The sequence below is a fragment of the Halichoerus grypus genome, chromosome 8 (genome assembly GCF_964656455.1).
Source record: "Halichoerus grypus chromosome 8, mHalGry1.hap1.1, whole genome shotgun sequence".
Lineage (NCBI taxonomy): Eukaryota > Metazoa > Chordata > Mammalia > Carnivora > Phocidae > Halichoerus > Halichoerus grypus.
The window spans coordinates 8947156-8974733 of record NC_135719.1 but is presented as its reverse complement, the minus strand read 5'-3'; the positions used below and the strand labels follow the sequence as shown (position 1 = coordinate 8974733).

The window sequence follows — 27578 nt, the reverse complement described above, 5'->3', positions numbered from 1 at the left end:
TCACCTCCACATAGCCCAGGGAAAAGGCTAGACTTTGCTTTGGGTGCAATTAATTCTTCATAGTTATTAAGTGTGGGGTTGTCCTTCTCTGAAATTATCCCGTGGATGGTGATGCAAGAGGAGAAGCAGATTATAACTATACACACCTAGACCATATCAACTTTTGACCTTCTTTCTATGGGAATGACAGGGTGGCTTGGTCCTTATGAGTAAGAGCTATGTTGGCTGAGCCTAATGGGGCAGAACCCACCATGAATCGAGCTGTAACCTTTGCTTTGCTCCCTGAGAAACTTGACTACATCTGTTCATCCGGGTAGATTGGATTACATGGACCGACGTCACAAGAAACAGGTTTTAAAAATCACAGTCACATGTATTAATTTGTAGTGAAGTACACACACTCACATATGTCTGCATACCTTTACTAAGAACCAGAGGAAATCATCCCAGAGGAGATCATCTGGTTCTTTACTAAGAACCAGAGGGACCCCAGTGCCAGTGATTCATCCACTGAGGACACCGAAATTCCCCGGCAGGCTGCTTGGTCAGCACAGAATCAGAGCAAAGGGAGCTGGGTATTAAAGATAGTGGTTTCCACAGTCTGATGGACTGGACTTCTCCCGTCTGGCAGCATTTTTGGTCTAAATAACCATACCAGACTCCTACAACGAGAGCACAATTTCTCCTGGTCAGCGCTGACAAGTCCTGATTTTCCAACTGTCCATTTTCATTATTTCTTATCAGGTCCCAAAGGCTTCTCTCATTACATTATTTTATATTACAATTTACAAGCTTATTTTATATAAGTGACATTTCAGAGTAACGGGTTCCCGGCATGTTAATCTCACTGATGAGCCAGCTCTAAATCACCACATGGAGTGGGTTAATACTGTTTTTATCCAGTGGGGGGCTGCCATGCTGGAGAGTTCCAGGGAGCCAGACTTCCCCCAGATTCTAGGGTAGTGATCTGGAGGCCAACTTTGAAACCTCTGTTCTCATCCACCGTAGAGACCTGGCAAGTGAGTGCTTTGTATAATTGCCTGGGGGAAATAGTCATGCTTGGGAGATGTGTTTTCTGCGAAACTCTTTCCCCACGGTAGAATAGAGACCATGAAAAAAATAATGGTAGGACAAAAATAGATGGGTATTTCTAGGTAAGAATTTCAAGTTCTCCTGTAATACCCAGGCATTACATACCTAGGCTTTATGCTTCACTTTGCCCATGGGCAGACTCTTCTAAATGGGGCTCACACCACAGTGTGTACATATGTATGTATAATATAAATCCATAATGCTCTACATAATACAGCAAAGAAACAGTGGGGCAAATTTCAGAGTTTAAAATACAGCATCATCATCTTAGAGCCAGAGTCACCTTAATGTGCTGTCTGCCTCACTCAGGCAAACTTTAAAATAATATCATATTTCACAAAACCCTATTAAACTGTCACATAAATTCCCCTTATTTCCTTTTCCTGTCAATGCTGATTACCATGGAAGATATTTCTGTGTCAGTGGAAATTCTTTCCCTTCCCATCAGCCTCCCCTCTTGCCTTGTGCTTTCGGGGGTCTGTCTCCAGGGAGCACTCTCCTAGGGATCTCTTTGCGTCTAGGAACAGAGGGAAATGCAGCTACCCTGCCCACCCCGTTGACCCATGCTGGGTTTCATGTAAGCTGTGAGCAGCTTAAGCTTCCAGCTTTAATTGTCACAACAACACAATGAGGTGAGATTATTATTATTATCTTCCTTTGACAACCAGAGAAATTGAGCCTGGCTATAAATAGCTTACACGGGCTCAAGTCACTGTGAAGTGGCGGGACTAGGGGGTAGGTTGACCAGTTGTCCTGTTTTGCCCAGGACTGAGGTGGGGGTTCCACTGGACATGGGACTTTGAGTGATGAAATTGGGACAGTCCTGGGCAATCAGGATAGTTGGTCACCTGGGTTTAGATCATAGTCCATTTGATTGGCTGAAAGCCCTTGATCTTAACCATTATGGACACAGCCTCACCTTCACAGAGCAGAATATGACGTAATAATACTCTTTCTATTCCCATCTGTCTACATTGGGTTTTAGACAAAAGCTTTTAAAGTCAAATTTGAATGGTTCTCATTCAAATTAGATGTTGTCACTCTAATATTTCACTCACTCATTGATTCATTCATTCAATTTACTATAGCCTGAATAATAATATAATTCTCATTAATTGATCATTATACAAATTACTTACATTATTGAGCAATTAAGTATACCTTATACTTTGCAAAATGCACTATCATATTTAATTTGGACAACAGTGCCATGAGATGGGTACTATTTTTTTCCAACTTTATTGGGATACAGTTGACCTCTAACACTGTGCGAAATTGAAGGTGTACAATGTAGCAATCTGTTACACATGTATCTTGTGAAATGATCACCACGATGAGGTCAATGAACACATCCATTGTGCGGTATAGTTTTTTGCCCCAGTTTTGCAAGTAAGGCCCTGAAACTCAGAGAACTTAAGTGACTGACCATGAAAAGCATGCAGAGCCGGGATTCTAACCCATGTCCAAGGCCGGATTGCTGCCCAACTCAGGGCATACTGGAGCACAGCTTACCTGCTCGACTGTGCCGAACTTCAGGGCTGTGTTCGAGTCTTCCTTGTGTCCCTGTGTCTCACTTCAAAATATAACCACAAGAATTCTAACTGTTTGAAGAGATTCATAGCAAGGGCTTCAAAATCAAGAGCTCTCAAAGTAAGCTTAAATGAGTAAGGACTTGATATTTAAAATATCCACTTACATGTAATCTGAAAGGCCCACCTCTGACGCAATCCCATGGCACGGCCTAGGGGATTATTTTACCAAGGCACTGGTGGGATGTCATTTGGCTTATATTAAATGGCTTTCTGGGGACCTTTAAATCTATATACTGTGCAGGAAAAACTGATGACCAAAGATTCTCATCTGATGGAATTGTTATACTTTGGGCCCACAGTCCCCTCCTTCTCATCCATCTGTCTATGTCCTTCTCTCTGTTTCTTTGAGCATTTGTCCTTCTCTCTCTCTCTAAAACCAGAAAGAAGAAAGGAAGCATTTCTTTAACTTCCTACTAATTTATAAAGCCATCCACACACATGCATGGTTTAGAAATCTTTTTTTTTAAATTAAGCTCCATCTTTCCAATTGTGCTCTTTTAAAGCTGCTCATCCCCATATGGATCTGCTTCCCAGGCGTGGCTTAGTAGAACTTTACACAGTCTTGCTTTAAGTGCCTGCCTGAGTCTCAGACAGGGTGATATTCCTCTCACTTGTCTTTGTTTCTCTAATTCATATTTTTAATGAAATTTGTGTATATAAGTATGCATGTGTGTGTGTGTGTGTGTGTGTGTGTGCAGGAGACAGGTGTATACCAGACATAGAGCTGATTCTTAGTTCCTGGGAAAATAAAATTGAATTAAATATACATACTCAGGGCCATTTTGAGATCTTCTTAGGCCCGAAGCACTTTTAGGAGTTGGAGGCCCCATCATATGTCACATTGAACATATAAAATGTGCTCACATCCCACATCAAGTATTTTTTTACCGAATTTGAAACAATTTCATTTGCTTTCACAATTATTTGGCTATGGCTGATAATTTATAGTTGGCTATGATTCCTTAGCCATCAATGTCTGTAATCAGGAATTCCTGCAAAGTACAAAAGTCTTACCCTACAGATTACTTTCAAAGATAATAAAATTTTTATGAATACTGAATTTAACAATTCATGAAGTTGACATAATATTCTACTGTTGGGACAATTAAACATTTATTTCAATTTAATAGTTTCTTTTTTATTTTTGAGGGCCAGTATGTATGTTTTTTTCGGATCTCAGATACTTTTCTGAATTTTGCAAAGCATGCTCACTCTGATCACAGTAGCCCACCTTGAGTTATGCTCCAGCGAGAGGCAGGTAAGGAAAGTGAGAAGCACAAGGCATGGTGGGCTCAAAGGATTCATGCTATGGTAGAAATATGTGCCAGATGGCATAAGAGCACAGGCTTAGGAGTATTTAATTCAGACTCTGAAGGAGGTAAGAGTGAAATTACCCTGAAATGAGTGACATTTGACCTGAACTTGAAGTCCAGTGGAGCTGTTTGGCAGAGAGGGCACAGGAGGGTGGGCATTACGTGGAAGGAAGAGTCTGTACAAAGATACGGGGCAGAGTACGGCACAGGGAAACAGGAGGGTGCTCCCTATGCTCTGTGTGTGTGCAGGGGGCGTGCTGAGGCAGGGGTGGCCAGGGGTGAGCATCCCTGCCCTGGGAAGGCAGATCATGAAGGGCCTTGTGCCCCAATAAGAATTGTGCCCTTAATTTTATCCTAAGGGCGGTGGGAGGGGGGGATGTCACTGAATATTTTGAATCAACAGGAATGCAGAAGATGGAAAATATCTGAAAAGGTTATTTTGGAGGCAGAAATCGGAGGCTGGGTAACTCTCTGCATGTGGAGTCTGGTGATACCTGCCCATTTCCAGTTGAGTTGACCAGAAGGACCGTGATGATTCACAGTCAACATCTCGGGCCACACAGGGCAGCGACGAGATCCGGAGCCGGTTGGGTTCAAGGCCACGTGCAGGGGCTGTGAGCCGGTTGCTGCCCCTGCCACCAGGACCTGCAGGAGGGTTTCAGGAAGGCAGAAGGAAGCACTGACGTGGGGGGGTGGGAGGGGCAGAAATAAATCTTTGATGCTGAAGGAAGCCTGGTTTGGAGGCAGCAAAAGACTTTGTATGCTGATCTCAATTTCTCATTTTCAGGCCTAAACGTGTCACTAATATCCTCTGTCAGGCTCTCTGACCAGACCGACTCTGCACACACTCTGTTGATTCCACACATCCTAGGAGCTCTTGGCCTGCCAGGGGCTCTTTCTTCTTGCCCAGTCATCTGTGAACATACCTAATTCAGAAGGTGAATACATTTAAATGGCTTAAACATAAAAGGCAGGTTGCCAAGCAACTGGGAATCTGGAATAGCCTTGTCAGGTTACGTAAGTGAGGAACTGGCGGGTCACTACGATAGAATGTAGGATTGGAACAGCAGCAATGATAACCCTCTCTCTCATTCCTTTTCTCTTATTTCTTCCCTCGCTCCCTCCATCCGTCTCTTACCGCAAACCAGCAGCTCAGCCTGAATTTTAAACTTCATTTCAAAATGTCATAACTCCATTCCGTTCCACGTACGGGCAGCAGCTCTTAGTTCTGCCTGCGGAGTAATTAGGCGTCCCCCCTTCCTTAAACTCCCCCAGCTTACCCCCCACAACGTGTACCACGCCTTTACTCACCTGCAAGAGTAAAAATTTCCACCGTGCAACGAGAGTAACGCAACTATTGAAATTTCCTGGCACGGTTTTAGTTCTAAACTGCTCTGCTCCATATGTTTGGGGCTTAAGACTCTTAAATTTTCTCCTCCTGCCTTATTGGTCCTTACGACTCGGGTCCATAATTTATTCGTCGTGCAGTTTTTGCTTGGCAGTTTTTCTGCTGTCTTAAATCGCCGGGTCTGGAAAGAGTTTGGGGGAAGCTGAGATTCCTGAAAGACACTACACTGATGAGGGCAGGCTCTCAGTTTGTCCTTTATAATTGAAAGAGAACCATGCTGTTTGGCTATTTAAAGATGTCCATACACATGAGAGCACATTTTTGCCCCTCACTGGGCTCATCCTTTCTTTGCCTTCTTCACGGGTCTTTGTCAACATCCTGCGGTAAGACTGCCCGAGCAGTCCGCTATAACCCCACGGGGGGCAGAGACTCTGCTTCTGGAGGAGCCTCCTTCTGTCTTTGGAACCTAGAGTCTGCTCCCCCAGGCACTTTGGATTCTTCTCCCGTTCAGATATGTTCAGGCAAATAATGTGGGAAAGAACAAAGCAAGAGACCTGTTGTATGTGACCTGGGAGCAGAATGATTCATTAGAATATTTCGAAGTTTTCTGAGCAAAGCCTACAGCTCTTTAATTTCTTTCTTGAAGATTCGTTGCTTTCGGTGCCTTATATTATGCCTAAACCTAACTAAATGTAATGTAGCTAGCATAACAAGGTGGGATGTGTTGCATGAGTCTTCGTGGAGCATGAAAAGGTCTCCTTCCCTCTCATTTTGGTTATTTGTATTTCTGGAGGATACTGTGATGCACAGCTCTATTGAGATAAGGGGTCAGGCCAAGAGTTCTGGCAGAGACTGCGTAAGCCTTGGCTATGTCTTTATAAGGCGTCCATTCAGAAATAGCCGATAGTGATGTGGCCCCACCCTGAGTGGTCTGTAGGGGACAGAGTCCTCCTGGGACCTTCTGGAGCTTGAGGGAGTTAGTTAATGCTCTCCTCTGGGCAGCATTCATTCACTAGGGGGTGTAGGGGACAGGGGAGCCAGCGCCCTGGGGTACCAGGGAGCCTGCAGATCCCAAGGCGGAATTGCAGACATCCGTAACTGAGATCAGCTGATGGATTGGTTGGGGGGGCGGGCAGGGAGTGCAGCAGCATCTGTCTGCAATTTTCCTGATGGGATTACACACTTCTCCCAAGTGACTGTCATTTCTGTGTATAGTAAATTCCTCAAACCCAATCCAAATACTCTATTATCATACTGTATATATTATGTATCATTATAGCACAGATGTATTATTTTTTATTTCCAGCATATTATAATATAACAAAATCTGAAAAATCTGTAGAGTTTGATGCAGATGAGGGAATGCAGATGAATTTTCTCACATTTATGCAGAGTCGAAAATTATTATCTCAGCCTCGATTATATCACTTCCTCTTGGTTATCTGAAAATTGCTCAGGAATAGATTTCCTGATTTTCTCTTCATTTATACCCATTATCCAAACCAACTATATATATATATATATATATGTATCTCAGAGACAGAAGGGTACAAAGTAAGATGGCAAGATTGCCCTTTGCAAAGAAATATGAGTTTGTAATATTTCAAAATTGAATTGTTTCACAAGAAAGAAGACAATGGAACAGAATGTTTTGTTCGGGGAGGAAAAGCCTTATTCTTTTATTCATTTCCTCGGTGCCTCAACTATATTCCACTGGAGTATAATAAACTTCTACCATTAAGTGTGATAAAGGGGTTCAGTTAAGAGAGTCAATAGAGGATCTAGGGCTGTGGTGTTCAGGTTAAGTAGTCACGAGCCACATGAGGCTGTCGAGCAGTTACATGTGATTAGTCTGAATTGTGATGTGCTGAAATTGTAAAATACACACCAGACTTCTGATGACTTAGGACCCAAAAATGTAAAATATCCCATTAATCATTTTCATATTGATGACACATTGAAATGGTAATATTTTTGACCTGTTGGGTTAAATATAATTTATTATTAAAATTAATTTTGTATTTTTTAAAAGATTTTATTTATTCACTTGAGGCGGCGAAGAGGGAGAGGGAGCACAAGCGGGGGAGGGGCAGAGGGAGAAGCAGGCTCCCCACTGAGCAGGGAGCCCAATGTGAGGCTTGATCCCAGGACCTCAGGATCATGACCTGAACCGAAGGCAGATGCTTAACTGACTGAACCACCTAGGTGCCCCTTCGTATTTTTTTTATTTTAGAAAAACATATTTACTAGAAAACACAGAATTTTGCACAATATTTCTGTGGCTTGCTTTCTGTTTCTGTTGGACAGGGAGAGCTTTGCTGCTCAGAGTATGATTTGGACCAGCCGTGTTGGCACCCTCCCAGGAGCTTGGTAGAAATGCAGGATCTCAGGCCCTACTCCACAGTCACTGAAACAGAATCTGCTTTATTTATTTATTTATATTTATTTATTTATTTATTTATTTATTTGATGTAGTGTTCCATGATTCATTGTTTGCACGTAACACCCAGTTCTCCGTTCAATACGTGCCCTCTTTAATACCCATCACCAGGCTAACCCATCCCCCCACCTCCCTCCCCTCTAGAACCCTCAGTTTGTTTCTCAGAGTCCACAGTCTCTCATGGTTCGTCTCCCTCTCCGATTTTAGAATCTGCTTTTTAACAAGATTTTTGGAGGATTTACGTGCACAATCCAGGTGGAGAAACGCTGCCCTAGTTGAGAGAAGTTTCCAAAAGGCCAAAATTCTTTCACTCCCAATAAATAACTATTTCCCTTGGGAAAACTGGGAGTTCTTTGAAGATAGGTACTTGGTCTTGAACCCCTTGGCATCCCCAGTGTTTGATATCATGTTTGGTACACAAAAGATACTCAATAAATGTTGTATAAAAGAATGGGTGCATCATCCTGCCTATTACTTGGTGGATGGAAACTTTCATAATGGTCACAGAAAGTGAAAGAATCAGATGGGTAATCCCTATTGAAGGCTAATAATTTACAGTGATCTGTCTTCTTATGGCATCATTTTGGTACCTGAAACACAGCAGTGTGTGATTGTCACATGAAGAACCCAACTGGCCTCCATGTCTGGACTTCAAAAACATCATTCTGACTATGGTATGGAAAAGTATCTTCAATGGAGCAAAAGTACAAATTAGACCCTGGTACTGCCCTACTCAAAGTCTCCATGATTTTCCATTACAAGCACAGTCTTTTTCTGTAAGACATGCATTATCTGGCTCTCATCCACTTCACACACTCTGTGCCAGCCCTGATTAAGTGTATGTCTTGAACTGGCTGAGTTTCCTCCATCCAAGGAGGTCCATACCTAGCTGTCAACTCCTCAGAGAGCCCTCTCTTGATCATCCTTTCTAAGATGATGACTCCACCCCTCCTCTGGATTCTCTGTTGCTTCCCCTCTGCTTTGTTTCTTTATTTTTTCCATAGTACTTACATGGTGTTATTGTTTGCCTTCCCCACTAAAAGGCAAGCTGCTGATGGCTAGGACTTTGACTTACCCTGGTGTAGCATCAGTCCCCATTATAGTGCCTGGTGTATCTTAAGAGCTCAATAAATACTTGCTGAATGAATGAATGAATGAATGAATTTTGGGAAAATAAAAAAACCCAATGAATTAATATGTTGTGACACAATTGGGCATGGAGGGGTTAATTACAGGAGCTAATTACAGTTAATTATACCCTTCTACTCAGCAAACATCTTCTGAAAACCTCCAATATATACAGCTTTAGGAAGAGAGAAACAAGGGGGCTCAGGAACTAGAGGGAATAGCTCTGGTAACAAGGCAGAGCCATGGGAGGGAAAGGACATGCTGGTTTGGGAAACAGCATGAAACAGAAGGAAGAATGTTTGGTTCAGGAGTGATGGAAACAAGACCAGACAGTCTGGCTGAGGCCAGCTGGTGGGGGCTTTCAAGAAGGACTCTGTGAGGAGTGTAGACTCCAGCACAGTTTATTATGTGGAAGGTGATGCAGTCAGATTTGGGATTTCTGTTTGTAGATCACTGGGGCTTCTGTGTGGCTAGAGCAGTTGGTGAGGAGGAGGTTGCCTGTCTGTAGTGAAGAAGCGGGAGGGATGGATGATGGAGAGAGGTGGAATGGGAGAGGGTGGGGCCTTGGAGGTCCTGGGCATGAGTGGGGAACTCATTGTACTTAAAACTTCCCGTCCCTGCTGTATGTCGTACTTAGGATTTGTGAAGAAGCTTAATAAAGTTCAGGAAATGATTCACGGGCTACCAATGGCAAGATGGCGACCCTCCAATTTCTATAGCTCGTCAGTGTGAAGAGCCTATGGTCCATGGCTTCCTTCCTATTGCCCCAACACTCCTCAGGGGGCCGTGCTCTCTCCCTGCTCTGTCAGTGCATGTGCCCGCACATCTCCTTGGTGAAAATGAAGAAATCTCCTCACAGAAAGAAGTCAGAGCTTCTCAGGCTCTGTGTCATTCTTTTGGGGGTATGGAGGTCACACTTCAGGCTTTGAGAGGAAGACAGGGCGCAAAGTTGGGAGGGGCAAGATCTGAAGCCACTTCTTGCCACTGGAGGAAACTGCAGTCTGGTCAGTTTCTTGTTCTGATGGTGTATGGGCCAGGAAGACTGTAGCTCAAGAGTTTGTAAAGGAGGCCACGTGAGCTGGCAGACCCCACTCCTCTGGGAAGGATCGTGCCCTGTGCTTAGGGGCAGCAAGAGAGATCCAGCCCAACTTGGCCATTCCGAAGCAGATTATTAGCAGGGATCACTTTCACTCTTGTGCTGCCATCTGACTTCTGACCACTTTACCACTTACTAGCACTTGCATCTGAATATTGGAAAAAGTGAAAAAAGAGATGAAGCTTCATGTAATTTTGCTTCTTGTTAGGAGCTCTATTAAAATAATACAGGAGACGAACTATGAGAGATGATGGACTCTGAAAAACAAACTGAGGGTTCTAGAGGGGAGGGGGGTGGGAGGATGGGTTAGCCTGGTGATGGGTATTGAGGAGGACACATTCTGCATGGAGCACTGGGTTTTATGCACAAACAATGAATCATGGAACACTACATCTAAAACTAATGATGTAATGTATGGGGATTAACATAACAATAAAAAAAGAGAATATGTAAAAAAAAAATAATAATATGGGAGAACATAATAGAACCAAAGGGGATTGAAACCATTGGCTAAGGCGTTTTATTTTTATCTACCATTTCAGTTGCCATTGATAATCATTGAATTTAGTGCTGCAAAGACCTAAGAAAGCCTTACTTTATGGGTCAGGAACTGAGATTTCAAAAGGGTTTAATTTTCCCAAATCCATTTAATCAGTACAAGGCAGAACCTGGTTGTCTGGTTCATAATTTGCGTGATACTTGATTGCCCCTCAATGTATCATCAGATATTGTCTCAATAGGATTCATTTCAGCTTTCCTCTTAAGTACACACACAGAATAATACATGGTCAAATGAAAAGAACATTGGCTTTTGATTCAGAGACCCCAATTTTTTTCATGCTTTCTCTCCTTCCTAGCCTTATAAACAAGAAGAGAATAATACCTGTCTTCTTACTTCCCAGATTTACTGTGAGGACTGAAGAAAGAGTGGAGGGGAAAGTACCTTCCCAGCTGCAGGGTTCTATAGCAATGCCATCCACGTGTTTCCATATAATCCCACACTTTTAAAAAGCCCCAATGGTGTATTAATCTGTCAGAGATCCAGCAGTTATGATAACATCGAATGGAATTAACGGGTTCTTCTAGTTCATACTGTTGAAGAAATTCTAAGAAATTAGAAATGTATGAAGAATAAGTGATACAACCTTTGGAGATAAGGAAATGCTTCATTATTTGCAGAGGTTAGGATTGCCCACCTGCTAGTTTCAACATGATCAACCGCAATGTTTCCAAAAAAAAAAAGGAGTATAAGAAAGTTCAAGAACTTGAAAATTCCAATGAAAACCTTCTCCCTTCTTTTGGAAACCATGTAAAAGAGAGTGTGTACGTCAGAAAACAAAGGCATTCTTACATCTGCAAAACGAAGAGACAAACTTCTCAGTACTTGTAAGGGCTGCTAAAAGCAGCCAGCTTTCTGCAGGATCTTGGTGGAAGAAACATGAAAAGAAATGGAAGACAGAGTTCAACATCAGGATTGTCACATTCCTATACTCAGCAAAAATGCTTTTCAGAACTGAAGATGAGATGGATTCGTTTTCAGACAAGTGAAGGAACCACAAAAAGGGAGAGTACTCAATTCTAGCAGACCCATATTTCTTAGAGGTAATACTAACAGATGATTTTCCAGGCAGAAGAAAACTGAAACCTAGATGCCAGAAGGAGTGAAGAGTAATTAAAAAGGGCAAATATATAATTTAATTGAAATTAACACCATGTAAATGTTTTGTGAATTTTAGATTTATAATGGGAATTAAAATAGATTATATCATATTATGATAAATCAAAGGTGCATATTATAATCTCTAAGGTAACTAATTAAAGAATAAAAGACATATAAGTACCACACTAATAGTGAAGAAAAAAGGAACAATGTGAAAAAAATATGGAATCAATCCAATTGAAGACAAGATAGGACAGAAAATAGATAATACAATAGTTAAGGCAAATGGAGAACAAATAATAAAATGATAGTGTTAAACCCACATATATCATTAATTTCATCAAATGTAAATAGAATAAATACTCCAAATAAAATCAGATGTTAGAGTGAATAAAATACAATATCCAACTATATCATACTTCCAAGAAAGAAACACCTGCTGAAAAACTATCGAAAGTTTGAGGGGAAAGGGATGAGAAAAGATACACATTGTAAATACTAACCAGAAGAAATCTAGCCTATATGAATACAGATAAATGAGAAACTAAGGCAAAATGCTTTAACAGAAATAGAGAGATACCTTATAACAATAAAAAATTCCAGTTAGGACTACGAAGCGACTCTAAATCTAGTTTCTGTTAATAGTATAGCTTTAAAATAATTGACAACATTCCAAGGAGAAATGGATAATCTGAAGTATCTTTGGAGACTTGTTACATACCTCTTTCAGGAACACATAGAATATGGAGACATAATATCAAGCAAGAATAAAGAAAATATGAACAATATGACTAACAAACCTGATATAATTGGTGTATATGGAACATGGCGCTCAACATTCTTTTAAACACATAGATGATATTTATAAAATTTTATCATATCCTGAGCTAATGATCTAAATATCATTTCAAGTTCTTTATAAAAGAACAAAATATGGGCGCCTGGGTGGCTCAGTTGGTTAAGCGACTGCCTTCGGCTCAGGTCATGATCCTGGAGTCCCTGGATCGAGTCCCGCATCGGGCTCCCTGCTCAGCAGGGAGTCTGCTTCTCCCTCTGACCCTCCCGACCCTCCCCCCTCTCATGTGCTCTCTCTCTCAGTCTCTCTCTCTCAAATAAATAAGTGGAATCTTTAAAAAAAAAAAAAAAAAAAAGACCATTGTTTAAAAAAAAAAAAAAAAAGAACAAAATATGAAAGGCAAAGAAAGTGGAAGGAAGGATAAATAAAAATTATAGGCAGAAATTAATGAAAGAAAAAATGATTATAAAATAGTTTTTGGAAAAAACTAAAATGATATGCCCTTTTTGAGAATGATTAAGAAAAAAACCCCCTCTGTACCAGAAATAAAAATAAGAGACCATCACTAGAGATTCTTATATATAATAAGAGGGATTTAAAAGCAACTTTATGCCAACAAATTTGAAAATACAGTTTTCAATGCAACATTACAGAAAAGTATAATTACCAAATGGGCATAAGAAGGAATAGAAAATCTAAACAGTTGGATTTTTATTACACAATTTGAATATGTTTTAAAATAATTTGGAGGTTCTGGGTGGCTTAGTCAGTTGAGCATCCAACTCTTGATTTCAGCTCAGGTCATGAGCTCAGGGTCGTGAGATCAAGCGCCGTGTCTGGCTCCAAGGTGAGCAGGGAGTCTGCTTCTCTCCCTCCTCCCCTCCTTTTCTTTCTCCCTCTCCTCCCAACTCAAGTGTGAGTTGTCTCTCTCTAAAATAAATAAATAAATCTTTAAAAATAAAATTGGATTTGTTATACAAATTGGGCTGTTACTAAAATCTTCTGAGAAAGAGAATTCTAGGCTTAGATGACTTCCCGAGGAAATTTTACCATAAATTTAAGGAAGAAATATTTACAATCTTCAAAAAATCTTACATAGAAAAGAAAAAGAGGCAATGCTTTCCAACTCATCATAACCTTGATAACTAAGCCTGACAAGGACATTATAAGAAAAAAAGTCCTTACAAGTCCATCTCTCTCATGGGACATAGATGCAAAAATTCTAAAGAAATAACTGAATCCAGAATTACATTAAAGGATAATATAATCAAATTGATTATATTTCAGGAATGTCAGGTTGATAACACCACCCAGTTGAAAAAAAAATGCCGTAAGGTTTGGAGAAGAAAAATGAAACTTATTTTTGCAGAAGATAAGATTGAGTATGTAGAAAATGCTAAAGGATATTATGGGAGGAAAAATATGAATCTCAACCTTTATGTCGTATCATAATCCAAAATTAACTTGAAACACCTTATGTTAATTGATCTGAATGTTAAATTTAGACTAACTCTTGCAGAAGAAAATTATTGTCACGTTGAGTTAGGCAAAGATTTCTTAGTGCAACACAAAATATCCAAATTACAAAAGAAAAAAGTGCATACACTTGGTTTTATCAAATAAGAAACTTTTGTGCTTCAAAATACATAGTCTAGAAAATAAGAAGGTAAGCCAAAGACTTGGAGAAGAATTGACTGAACATATATCTGCCAGAGGATTGCATTTAGAAGATATCAAGAACTCAATAGTAAGACAAACAACCTGATTTTAAAATGGGCAAAAGATTTGAACAGGCACTTCACTTAAGAAGGTATAGAAGTGGCCAAAAAACAACACAAAGTTCCCAACATCATTAGTCATCAGGGAAATGCAAATGGAGACAACAATTAGATACTACCTCCCCATTAGAATGGCTAAAATTGAAAAGCCTGACAATGTTAAGTGTTGATCAACATGTGGATCAATTGGAACTCTCAGTCTCAGACATTACTTGTGGGCATGCAGAATGGTATAGATACTCTTTGGGAAACAGTTTGGCAGCCCCTTGTAATAACCTACTATAATATTAACCTTACTGTAATATGCACAAATTCTATAGGTAGGCATTCACTTCCAAGAAAAACATGTACACAAAGTATAACAGCTTTATTCATAATAGCCTTAAACCGGAAAGAACTCAAATATTAAACCAATGTTTGATTGATTGAATTGAGCTGATAAACCAATGGTGGCATATCCATTGCTTTGTGGCACACTGGAATATAAGTCCCTGGCCAAAAGGAACAGATTATTGACACATACATACAACAACATGGATGACTCTCAAAAGCATTATGCTAAGTGAAAGAAGCCAGACAGGAAGGTTATATGCTGTATGAATCAATTCTTATGAAATTCCAGAGAAGACAACGCTATTGAGATGAAAAGCAGATCACTGGTTACTGTAGGCTAGGGATAGGGGATAGGGAGATAGGGATGTCTGCAAAACAGAATGAGGAGGATTTTTGTGATGGTAATAATGCTCTATATTATGATCATAGTGGTTTTACAGCACTGAATACATTTGTCAAAATTCACTGAATTGTAAAATTAAAATTGGTGAAATTTATTGAATATACATTATACTATAAATAAAGCTAATTAAAAAAAGAGATGGAACCCATGGTGCAGAAAATGTACATAGTATGCTACCCTTGGTGGGAAACAGTATATTCTATAATGTATACAAATTTTTCACCATACCTATTTTCAGATTTTCTCTTTCTTCAGAATCTTCTTTCATTGACAGTTTTTTCCCATATTTGTTTCCTTGCCTCCTTCCTTACCCCTTTGGCGTTAAATCAATTTTTTAAAAAAGATTTTATTTATTTATTTGAGAGAGAGAGTACAAGTGAGCACGAGCAGGGGGAGGGGCAGAGTGAGAGGGAGAGAGAAAGAAGCAGACCTGATTCGGGGCTTGATCCCAGGACCCTGAGATCATGACCTGAGCTGAAGTCAGACACGTAACCGACCTAGCCACCCAGGCACCCCAATCAAGTTGTTTTTATGCACTCTCTTCCAGAGTGAAGGCCAAGGTAGTCTTCCTTGACTTTGGAAATCATTCCGCTCTTTTGGCCATTTCTCCCACCTCTTAAGCCCAGTATCTGAGTCTTCAGCTCCAGTGAGAACTGCTGTCTGATCACACCCCTGCATAAGGATTTTCCGTGGGGCTTTTACAACTTGCAAGATGGTTTTCAGTCTCCTTAGCATTGGTTCCAAAGGTCTGCAGACACAGGTGCAAACCACTTTGTGGCTCACTCCCATTTGACCTTCCATATAGCTTAGTGCTTCAGCCACATCAAATCACTTTGCTCTTCTTCAGGCATTATGTGCTCTATGACCTTGTTATTTGGCAAATGCACCTACTTAGCCTTTTCCTATCACCTCCTTCCTTTCTTTTCTTCATCTGGCAAACTCTCACTCAATCTGGACAAACCAGATCCAATGTTATCTCTTCTGTGAAAATCCATTTCTTTCCTCTTTCTCCTCTGTGGTTTACTATTTGAAAATATTTTGCCTTTGGGAAAATTGACATATGATTATTATTTTCTGAAGAAGAGAACATTCTATATAGGGATATAGCAGACATAAAAATTACCGAGATGACCTCCACCCACAGAGGTGTCCTATGTATAGATAGATAACTTTAAGTGAATGTGACGACTACATACAAAAGGGATCCACTATGATGCAGCACTCTTGCCTGTGTTTTGTCACTCATCATAGTGTCACAGATATCTTCTAGTGTCAACAGAAAGATCTAGGTGCCATTTTAATGCTTGCGTAGTATTCTGTTTATGAATCCTTTCCTTAACTAGTTTCTGCAGGTGCACATTTAAGTCACTTCCAGTTGATCACATCATTATAAATAATGTTGTAATGAGCATTCCACTATGCTTTGAAAATGTCTTGACAAATGTCCCTGATCACACTGGTTCATAATTATCAGTGTGCCTGTCTTTTCCACCAGACTATTACTAGTTCCCTGAGGGCAAAAACCACTATTACCCTTGGAATCTCCAGAACCTTCCAGAGTGCCAGTAGGAGTTTAATATATATTGTTGAAAGAAAAAAGGAAAAACTGGATGGATGTTTATATAGCTGGGTACACACATGTATCATTACATATGTCTTCAGTTCTTATTCAGGTTTTCATTGGCCGTGAGCCTCATATAATCCCCTACTTATTTCTAACCTCTTTTTACAGATGTTATTACCACTGACATAAATTCAATACCGAGTTTTAAGAATTAGCATATTGCCAAACCATGACTCCCCCATAGATTTTGGTGACCTCCAGAATAGATTTTATAAATTACAGAGGAAAAAAAATGCAGATACTTGATACTCTTTGCCCTACCCTAAGCAGAAATGAGTTTTTAAAACTGAAATTGTCAATAACAAGAAAAAAAAAACACATGGTATATGTGTCGCATAGTATTTACAGCTGTTGTCTATTATGGGTTCTCTGGAGCACCATTTGCTGCTGCAGCTGAATGGTCCCATAAGCTTAACTCACCAATACAAATGTAAAATTGTCTTAAATCGCAGAGGAAAGAGAAGAATCAACTAGAAATGGCTAACATGCTGCTTATGTCTTCATGAGAACCCACAGTTTTCCCCGTTTGCTTCATCAGGATGCTCAGAACAGCCTGTTAGGTCTTGTGTATTACAATATAGCAGGTTATCAACCTGATTCTTGGAAGGGAAGGAACACTGTGGACATCTCTTTGCAAGGGCTGCATTTGCTTAATGACTAATGCACGGAACTGTACTGGGTAACAGGCGGTGGGAGCCAACTGGCCCAGACAATGAGGGTGTTCAGTTGGTATTGGAAATTTACAAGAGCTTAAGCTATTTTTTATTTCTTCTTGCTGGGCTGGGAGTACTTACTATTGTTGTTCCATATGCCGTAAATGAACTTAGTTCAAAGACCACAAAGAGAGTGGTATGGAATTATAGAACTGAAAATAGTCTGCTGATTGAGTACAAATTCATCAAGCCTCTTTCTCAACAAGCTTTTTATTGGAGTGCCAATACGACTTGCTTTGGAAAGAGTGAGATGTAATTGTGAGCAAATGATGGAGGGGCGAGTTGGCCTTCAGTTAGGTTCAGCTCTGCTCAGCTAGCTAACTGTGTATCTCTTTTCCTCCTCAGTGTGTTTATTTAGTAAGCTCCAGTGAGCAAATCATTAGTCTTACCTGCAGGATGCCCAATCCAATACTTAATTTCATCAGAAACTTCCATAACTCATTCTGTAGAAAATGGTGGGCCTGGAATGTGAACTCTGGAAATATGGCTCCAAAAAGTTGTTCTTTACTCAACAGGCCATACTGTCTCTGATTTAGCAAATGCATGATCTACAATAATGTCAAAATGATTTTATGAAGCATAGCCTTTGGCATGTCTTTTTCCTGCTGAAAAACCATCATGGACTCTTTATTTCTTAGAGATAGAAAGAGAGAGTGCACCCACGAATTGGGGGAGGGGCCGAGGGAGACGGAGAGAATCTCAAGTAGACTCCATGCCAAGACCAGCTCTGGGCTCGATCTCACGGCCCTGAGATCATGACCTGAACTGAAACCAAGAGTCGGATGCCTAACCAACTGAGCCACCCAGGTGCCCCTGGACTCTCTACTTAAAACAGTGGCTCTCAGCTGTTCCTTTCTGGGACATGCGTATCAAATAGTCTCATGAAGACTCTCTTTCACTCTCTCCTCCCAAATCCAGAAAGCACATGAGACTGCATTCCATTCAAAGTAACATTATTAGGGGCACATGGGTGACTCAGTCAGCTGAACATCTGAATTTGGCTAAGGTCATGATCTCAGGGTCCTGGGATCAAGCCCTACATCAGGCTCCCTGCTCAGCGGGGAGTCTGCTTATCCCTCTGTCCCTTCCCCAGCTTGTGCTTTCTCTCTCTTTCTCTCAAATAAATACATAACATCTTTAAAAAAAAAAATCCAAAACCAAAGTAACACCCAAAAAACCGAAGTAACATTATCAGGATGATTTCAAATCTGATCTTATGTAAGTTAGACTAGAATTTAACCAGTTGTAACAGAACTGTGATTACATTTGCCTGGCCAGAGAGTGGTTTATTGGTCTCAAATATCCAGAAGCAGTGAAGAAGCTCATGAAGGTGTAGGGTAGCTGCTTAAGGAATTTATCAAGAACCCAGGTTCTTCCCATCTTTATGGTCACCATCTTTAGCATGTGACTTTGGTTCTCAAGTTGACTTCCTCACCTGAAAGTATTGTATCTGTTTTCAATGCAAGAGGAAGAAGAAGGGCAAGGAAAAGAGACAAAGACTAAGACAAATTTGCCAGGTGAAACTGTCCTCTTCAATTAGTTTGCTAGAAAGACTTACCTCCTGCTACCATTTACATCTCATTGGCCACAGCTTGATCACATGGCCACTCTTCCCTACAAGAGGATCCATGCATCTGGCTGTTTGAATCTGGGCACATCCTTTCACCCCCAGAATTGGGTCTCATCGTCAGAAAGAAAAAAAGAAAGGCTACTGGACAGAAAACCAGCAGTTTGTGCCATGTGTGTGTGCATAGTGTATGTATACATATATATTACATATACAATATCATAAGCAAACATTTACACTTTTATTGGTAACCAGTGATTCTTCAGTAGGCACCATCAATGACCATAGCATACCTGTGAGACACTGACTCCGTGGTTGAGAACTTCTGATCTGTAGAATAAAGTCCAAATCCCTAAACAAAATATATCAGGAAGACCTTACTAGTTTGACACCAGCCTACTTTTCTAAATCCATGTGTCACCATCCTCAGTCCTTTGTTTCAGCCACTTGTGGTTTCCTTTATTCTTCAATGTTCCAATTTTTACTTCTTTTTGTTCTTTGCATGTGTCTTATTCTTTGCTTAGAAGACGCTTTCTCACTTCTCCCCCATAGGATGAGACTCATTCTACAAGACTCAGCCCAAAAAGCATCACAGCTCTGGAAACATCCTTCCCTCTCTCAGTCAGATCTGTCTTTGGTACTTTACATACACTTCCATTAGCTCACTTGCCAGTATTTGCTTGTGTTTGTCACTACTGGCAAAGGCTATGGCCTCTTACAGAACAAGGACTATAATCTATTCAACTTTCATATCCCATGGCTCCTGCTGTTCCTGGAATATGCTCAAGACACCTGCTTAGAGAAAAACAACCAAATATTATCTCCAATATATAAATGATCTATAAGGGGCTGACGTGATCTGCTCTCACCATAGTCAGTAAAAAGGTACCGATCTCTGCTCCTCAAACTGAGATCTCAGTGGTTGTCAACAGATAGTGTTTTTTTTTTTTTTTTTTTGTCTAAATGAATGATAATATTCACTATTACCTGTTCTTTAGCTCTGTTATTGAAAGTTATTCAATTTTGTATTTCCTTTTTTTTTTTTTTTTTAAAGATTTTATTTATTTATTTAACACAGAGTTCAAGCAGGGGGAATAGCAGCGGGAGGGGGAGAAGCAGGCTCCCCGCTGAGCAGGGAGCCTGACTCGGGGCTTGATCCCAGGACCCTTAACCGCTTAACCGACTGAGACACCCAGGTGCCCCTCAATTTTGTATTTCTTTGCACAGAATTCGAGACACAGTTTGTGCCCTCAAAAAGGCTACTATTTAAGGGAAGAAAAGCTGTATTTAGCTGGCAGTGATTTGAATGAGATGGAAAGAAATGACTAGTTTAACTTTTAGGCTGCTTGGTGGCTGGGGTATTTATACTTGGCAAATGCTTAGTTCTTGTCATTCAGGTGGGTTTAGGAGCTTTAAGGAATTGGGTGAGGATACAAAAGGAAAAGAGAGTCAGAAAACACACACACACACACACAATCGGACAAGGGGTTAGAGCAGATGTGGTGAACTTCCGGTATGAGGCCACATCTTCCGCCCTCCTTCCCCAAGCGTATGGGGGTGGGGCAGACACCATTAATCAATTAAAACACACTTTTCACCTGAGCCAGGATGTGGTCTTAGAGTACATCTCAACATTACAATGGTCCAGATGTTTTCTCTCAACAAGGAAGGAAGACAAGCCCATCTTTCTCTCATCAATGCATTCTCCATAAGGTCTCTTCAGATCAATATGCTCCCTATGGTTGGGCAGAGAGTGTTTTCCTGATTCTTTTTGCACGATTGAGATTCCAGGTGCTTCACTCTTGTCAAGTCTTTCTCAGTGTTGGAGTTCAGTGTCCTACAGACATAAAGTTCCCAGCACAAGTTCTGCCCTTGAATCCCATTTCTACTGGGGAATGAGAGGGGGCCATCCTACCCATAGACACCATCATTGAGATGGGAGAAACTAACATGTAGTGAATGGCAAGTAATATGCCAAGTGCCTTATTTACATCTTTCTGTTTTTATAACACCCACACAAGATCAGCATCATTGTCCCCATTTTACAGATGAGATATTAGCCTTGCAGAAATTAAATTATTTACCTAAGATCTTACAACTGCTAAGTATGAAGATAAGATTCAATTTCAGATCTGTGACATACAGCATCATGCTATTGGATTCTGGAGAGTTAATTGTTCCTTTGGTGGTCTTGATATAATTGGCTTCTTGGCTTCTTTTCATGCCACTAAGTACTTAGCTGTTGATAACAGCCTTGAGCTTTCACTTTATACTTTCTTGAGTCTTGCAGACTATAGAAGCAAATAGAAAAATGGATCAGTGTGGATCAGATATGTATGGGAAACAATCAACCTATTTTGGACTTTATGCCAGTCAGGTGTAATTCTGGCCCCTGGGAGATTATCTTGCTGGAAATGGAAAGTGTATTTAGGTTTAATTTTCTCATGTTCCTGTCTTGGCAGGGCAGCGTCCATACCAGGTGATCACCGCCCGAGTGCACCCGGGAGAGAGCAACGCCAGCTGGGTGATGAAGGGGGCCCTGGAGTTCCTGGTCAGCAGTGACCCCGTGGCTAGACTCCTGAGGGAAAACTTCATTTTCAAGATCATCCCCATGCTCAATCCAGATGGTGTCATCAATGGCAAGTATGTCAGGCACCCAGATCAACTGGGTCCTCATTTATGTCACCATGGCAACGCATTGTGTTGCTCAGTGGGTGTGGTTGGAGAGGCCTTGTTACTCTGGCAGGAGTAAATAAATTCTCTTGGGCTTCTGTTAGTGGATACGAATAACAACGCACTCTCCATACACATTGAGGTCGTGTCAGGTTTTTTGTTGTTGTTGTTGTTTTATAGAAGGGCATAGACTCATAGGCAGTTAACTCCAGAGGGGTCCTTAGAAATAATCTGGTGTAACAGTCTTTTTTTTTTAAAGGAGAAAATTAGTGTCCATGCTAATCAAGGGATTTGCCCAGGGCACATGGTGGGTTAGTGGCAAAGTCAGAACTCAAATTCTGATTTCTCCACAGTTAAGACCAGTGCTTTTATTTCCTTACTGATATTTACTGCAGGGGGATCTTTATTCTGAGTTGTATTTTACTGGATTCTGGATACAGCCCCAAGAAGGGCATCACCGTATCCGAATGGGCTGGCGGGCAGGATTGAAAGGGGCTGTGGAATGGCCGGAGGGTCATGGTTGGTTGAAGGAGAGATGGAAGGGGCAGTGCTTCTCCTCACTGCGTTCCTGCCACCTTCAGAACACATGGTGGGAAGAAGGAAGTCCAGGGTCTGATGAGGTCTTTTGGAAGAAGTGGGCATTTTTAGACTTTGCGAGCTGAAGCGCAGAAACCAGAGCGGGTCCCCGAGGTGACATGGCTGGTGGATGGGGGTGGCAGGATTAACGTTCACAAATTCTCAAACCCTGTGGAAAGAGACTAAGGCTTCTTCCCATGGTCATCGAGGATTCTTCTCACTATGGGAATGGACACTGGTATCCTATGGGAAAAACAGAACATAAGATAAGTTAAAAAAAATTGAAAGAAAAATAATTTCAGAGGCTATACATGGAAAAGAATTTAGAGTTTACAATGTCACTATTAGAGAAGCAAAGCACAAGTTTAGAAAATGGAGAAAATAGGGCAATATCACAAGGTGAAATGAGATAAAATGAGAGTTATTTAAAAAATATAAAAAAGAAAACAAAAATTTCAAAGAGATAAAATTTAAAATGGCTTCAACTAAATAAGAGACCATTTTAAGAAAGATAAAATAGTAATTAATTTCCTTAAGGAAAAAAATGAAATACATGTTAAGCAGCTGAGAATAGACTAGCTTCAAAGGATAAGCACAGAAAAGAATACTGATCAGTTAAAAAATCATGATAAAATATAAAAAGAGGATCAGAGTACATTCCAAATGATAAAATATGTTAAACTATGCCAAAATGCAAGCAAGTCAAAGCTATAGACTTTAAAAATAAAATTTCAGTATATACCAAAAAAATAAAAAAGGCAAAGAAGTAAAGGATTCGTGTGTTCCTAACAAGTTTCCTGGTTTTGTAACTCCCAGACTCCCTCGTTTTTGGTGGAGGTTTTTGATAGGCAGAGAGTAGGGTCCTTTGTCTTTGCCTGTGGCGACTGGTTGGTCTTCCAGCGCATGTGAGGAATAAGAGGCCAAGTCCCTCATTGAGGAGCATTAATTAGGCCTCTGGAAGCAATTAGCCTTCTTAGCTCTCAAGCTGGACAAGGCTCTAGAGCAGTGTTCCCTCCTGGTCCAGCAGAACTCAGCGGCCTCCTGCCATATGTTACACTGGCTCCAGAGAACAGGTCTAGGACATTAATGAGTGACTCCTCCCTGCTTGAGGCACCCAAGATTTCACTAGCAAGCTCTATCAGCCTAAATGGATGGAAAACAGCTATGCAAGCCATCTTGAGGAACCTGATCCCATTTCAGCATGTTCTCGTCCAAGTTGGCTCTTTCCTGAAGTTTCTCTTTCCATTGAATTGTCAGGGGACTGGTAGAGGATGGAAAGCGTACTGGGTTTAGAGTCATAATTCTAGTGTGCAATCTGGCTCTTCCCCCGACGTACTCAGTTTCCTCTTCTGTTGGAAGAGTAAGGGAACATGCTCCCTATTGACCTGTCTGGGAAAATGTCTCCTAAGCCCAAGGCAATATTCAAGCTCAGGGATAAGTACTGTAGTTTCTTCCATTACAACTGCTCACACCTCCAAATCAGGGGCTTGGTCCAGGTCTTTGGTTGAAAGGTTAATGTGGTCTCAGTCACGGAGCATCCTCCTGGCCTAGACACAGTCATTTTCAGCTCACAGCTGGTTGTTTTGGACTCCCTAATGGCAGGCCAGCTTCTTCTCAGTGACACTACCATTCATCATCATTACCATTATTTATTATGACTAAAATTACCCTTTTTTTAATATTGCATCTTTTATCATGGAGCTCAAGGCACATCATAGATCACTTGGCTCACTGAAACAATTTTGGCTGAAAGGGACTTGGAAACCATTGTGTTATTGTACTGATAGGAAATCCGCAGGCCACAGCACACCATTTTCAAAAGACTTGAGACTACAGTGGATGCACAGCATCTCACAGTAAAAGCCCTTAAAAGTCTCAGCTCATGAACCCTTCTTAGAACCCACCAGACATATGGTTCATCTAACTTCTACTTGAACTTTTTCTGTGATTGGCATTCCATTTCAGAGCATGACCATTCTGTTGTGCATAACTAGGTGGATTTGTGTTTTTCTGTGCTTTGATCTTTGCCCTGTGAACTTCAAACATTTTATGCAGTCCTACCTTGGGGTACCCCGTAGATAAAATTGAATACCCCTTTTACATGCCTCAACTTCCCCATGTGAAGTCCGCTCTGAGTTTAATGTAGTTCGCCTAAACGCTGCTCATGTGATACTGTTTCTGATGTTCTGATCTTCATTGATTTTCTTTGGATAAGGTAACTGAACTGCCCTGTGTGTGGTCTGAATAGCAAAGAAGCAATCTTTGCATAAAGATTGGAGAGCCCAAACCTAAGTGTGATACTTAACTTACTAGACTGTACTCTTCTTTCATAAATACTCATGGGCCCCCATGGATTTTGCAAGAATGTGTAAAAGTAGAATAGTTTCCTTTTGTGGTGATGGTAATGGAGCCTCTGAGGATGGCTGAGAGGTTTTGATAACAGTGGTCAGAGAGACAAAGCCAGGATTTTCTAGCAAAAATTTAGTGGGTCTTGCCAAGCCAAAGATCTCTTAGCAACATGTTTCTGTAACAGGAAAACAAACTGTAAAGATGGTTTCCAAAAGAAACAATCTACCATCTTGCTGGCCTGGTTGTTTATATAGAATTGGGCTGAGTTCTAAAGATTCCAGGAGGATCATTGACTCTTATCATTCTTTGCTACCTGGGATAAAAACCAGGGGGTCAACAAATTTGGTCAGGGTGGAAGTGACGATGGTGGCTTATTCAGAGTGTGAAGTGGGAAGAGGGCAGGTGATTGGTGCAAAAGTTTGGCATGGTGTGTAAGTGAGGGGGTTGGAGAGATCTAGCATGGTTTCCAATTTTTGGACTTTTGTTGTTGGGTAGAATGTAGTGACAAAATAATTTTTATGAAGCCAACACACAGCCCAACATTTTATTCACAGGAGAATCAGACTGTATTGATTCTTAGTATATATACAACTCTACAAACTTGATTTTCTTCTTCCAAGGCCATTGTGAAACAGAAACAAGCAACAATAAAGAGCAGAGGGCATACTATGAGTAAACACACCAAGGTATTAAGAAGTAATAGCTGAATGCTCTAGGGGAAACAAATGAAACTATAAAAATCAGATAAAAAATCTTGACAATTTAAACTATCTGGGACCATTTAAAGTTAGTGCCAATATTCCTTTACTCCACTGTGGGTTATAAAGACTTTATTTTACTACAATAAGAGAACTCACAGACTTTATCTAAAAAAAAAAAAAAAAAAAAAATCATTCAGCACCTTTCATGGGCCAAGAAAGAACCTTTTTTTTTGTTTGTTTGCTTGTTTGTTCTTTTCTGTTTGTTTTTACATAGATTTTCTTATGTAATTGTAACTATGGCCCCAAAATGCAGGTCTTCTATCTAATATCTAGGTATAAAATCTTGAGGACACAAGGGTGAAATCTTGGGTCCAGTTTAAGAAGCCGGTGTTACAGAGGCAGGACCAGAACTTCTGTCTATGCTATACCACTTTTCTGTAAGGATTTAAGGGCATTAGGATAAAAAAAAAAAAATGTTCTATCTAGGAGGGTTCATGTATATTATTTCGTCCTGGTCCTTCAAATGTTAAGGAAACTGAAACCAGAGAGGTAAAAATGAGTTATCCCAGATTAGAAAGTTAGTTCGAGGCAGAAATGGCATGAGAAATTGTCTAGATAGTTGAAATACACACACATAAACACACCTGTGCCCAAGGTTATATGGCCGGCTTGTGACAGAGCTGGGTTTTGAACCCACTCTCTAGCTCCAAAGCCCATGTGCATTTTGGCCTACTACCAGCCCTTCCCACACCTGGATGGAGATGAAAGTAGAGCCTCAGCCCTGCTCACTGCAACCATCAGGTGGTCTCTGAAATTAGTCTTGTTGGCTTGGACCTTCATATCCAGCATGCCTGGGACAAACCAAGACACAGCCTTGCAGCTTTCTGTAATTTGGGCCCAGGATGAATGAATTGGTTCATCCTCAGTCTTCCTTCATGGGATCTGAATTTGCTGCTGGGCTTTGGCCTCGATACTGCCTTGTCCTGCCAGCCTTCTCCCTCGGAGAATACGTCCTTTCTTCTTGCTGCCTGCTTTTTGCTGTAGGCAACACCCAGCTAATTTTGAATATTTTTTTTTTTTTTTTTGTCACGGAGCTTCCATTCCCCTGCCCAATCCGTAGGATATTTTAATTCAGCTGAACTCTTCAGGGTCCCAAAAGGCTGATGATTATCCCTCTTTGGCTGACTTCAGCTTGGGCAGGGCCATGTCCATTCCCTCCTGTTTTGATATGCTTAGGGCTTCCCTCTGATATAACCTCAACTCTAACTTTTTAATGTATTTCAAATCTCTTCAATATAATTACATAGAGCAGTGGTTACTTCTCAGACTTTTGGATCTCACAGAGCAGTTACATTTGAAAAAAATGGGCCATAGGAAGTATGTAATTTTTTTTCAATTTGCGTAAGTAAGAATGGAAGATACTCTCTGAGGCCCCAGATAACAGATTGGTGAGAAATTCCACATCGGATGTTGCTTGGGTTACCTCCCCACCTGCATGTGATCATACAAGTAAACCCGGAGGGTTTGTGCGCTGGGTCTTTAGATCATGGCAGATCAAGGCATCCTTGCTATTTGTACTACGATACATGGTGCTACTGTCCATGAACGTTCCCTGTCAGAGGAAGCAGTATAGTCATTGACTGGATGGGTTATTCCTATTGTCAAGCATCCTGAAAAGAAGCAGGTCCTGGAACAAGAAAAGCTGCCTGACAAATGGTCCTTTAAGAAGAAGAGGTAATTCCCCTGAGCTTGAAATTGGAGAAACTATGGTCTAACCAGAGGTCATAGAGGAAAGATGGCACGTACCATTTGGAGGAAGCCAGAAGAAGCAATCAATCCCTTAAGTGGCTACTTGAGAATGAGAACAGCTATACCAATAATCAGTTCCAAATTTTCTGTGAGTAGTTACCTTCCGTTACATCATTTATGCTTTAGTAAAGTGTTAATCAGCCTTTCCATCTTGTTTCAGCTGTGCTATTGAGACTTAAAGAAAGTATCTCTGCCGAAGACTGGGGAAGGGGATAAGTGGCCGTCATACTTAGAGAAGAAATTCCTAAGGGAACAGTGAAGAAGAAATACAATAGATAAGCCTTTAGAGTTATGCTTAGAAAAACTGGCACATCAAAAAAAAATAGCATTATTGTTTTCTAGTTATAAAAGTGATCCACAAAACAGCCAAGATGTTAGATGTTTCTAAAGATAAGATTTGGTTCACACAGGTGGCAGACGTCTGGAAGTTCAAAAAGGGATGCCAAAGAAACCAAGAGATTAATAACTGCAGAGGCAGGTCCCACCTACAAAGGTGAGGGAACGAGGGGGAAGCGGTGGAGGGACTGGAACCCAGGAGCTGCGGGGGAGCTTTACGTAGAGATTGGTATTTGGAACGCTGAGAAGGG

General features: G+C 40.8%; 1 protein-coding gene across 1 annotated transcript in view; it reads left to right on the top strand.

Moving 5' to 3' along the window:
• AGBL1 (AGBL carboxypeptidase 1) overlaps window positions 1–27578 on the top strand; it is a 706519-nt gene that overhangs the window by 238278 nt on the left and 440663 nt on the right. Inside the window, exon 16 of the mRNA XM_078078906.1 lies at window positions 21346–21526. Coding sequence (XP_077935032.1) covers window positions 21346–21526 — 181 coding nt within the window. The remainder of the gene's footprint in view (window positions 1–21345; window positions 21527–27578) is intronic.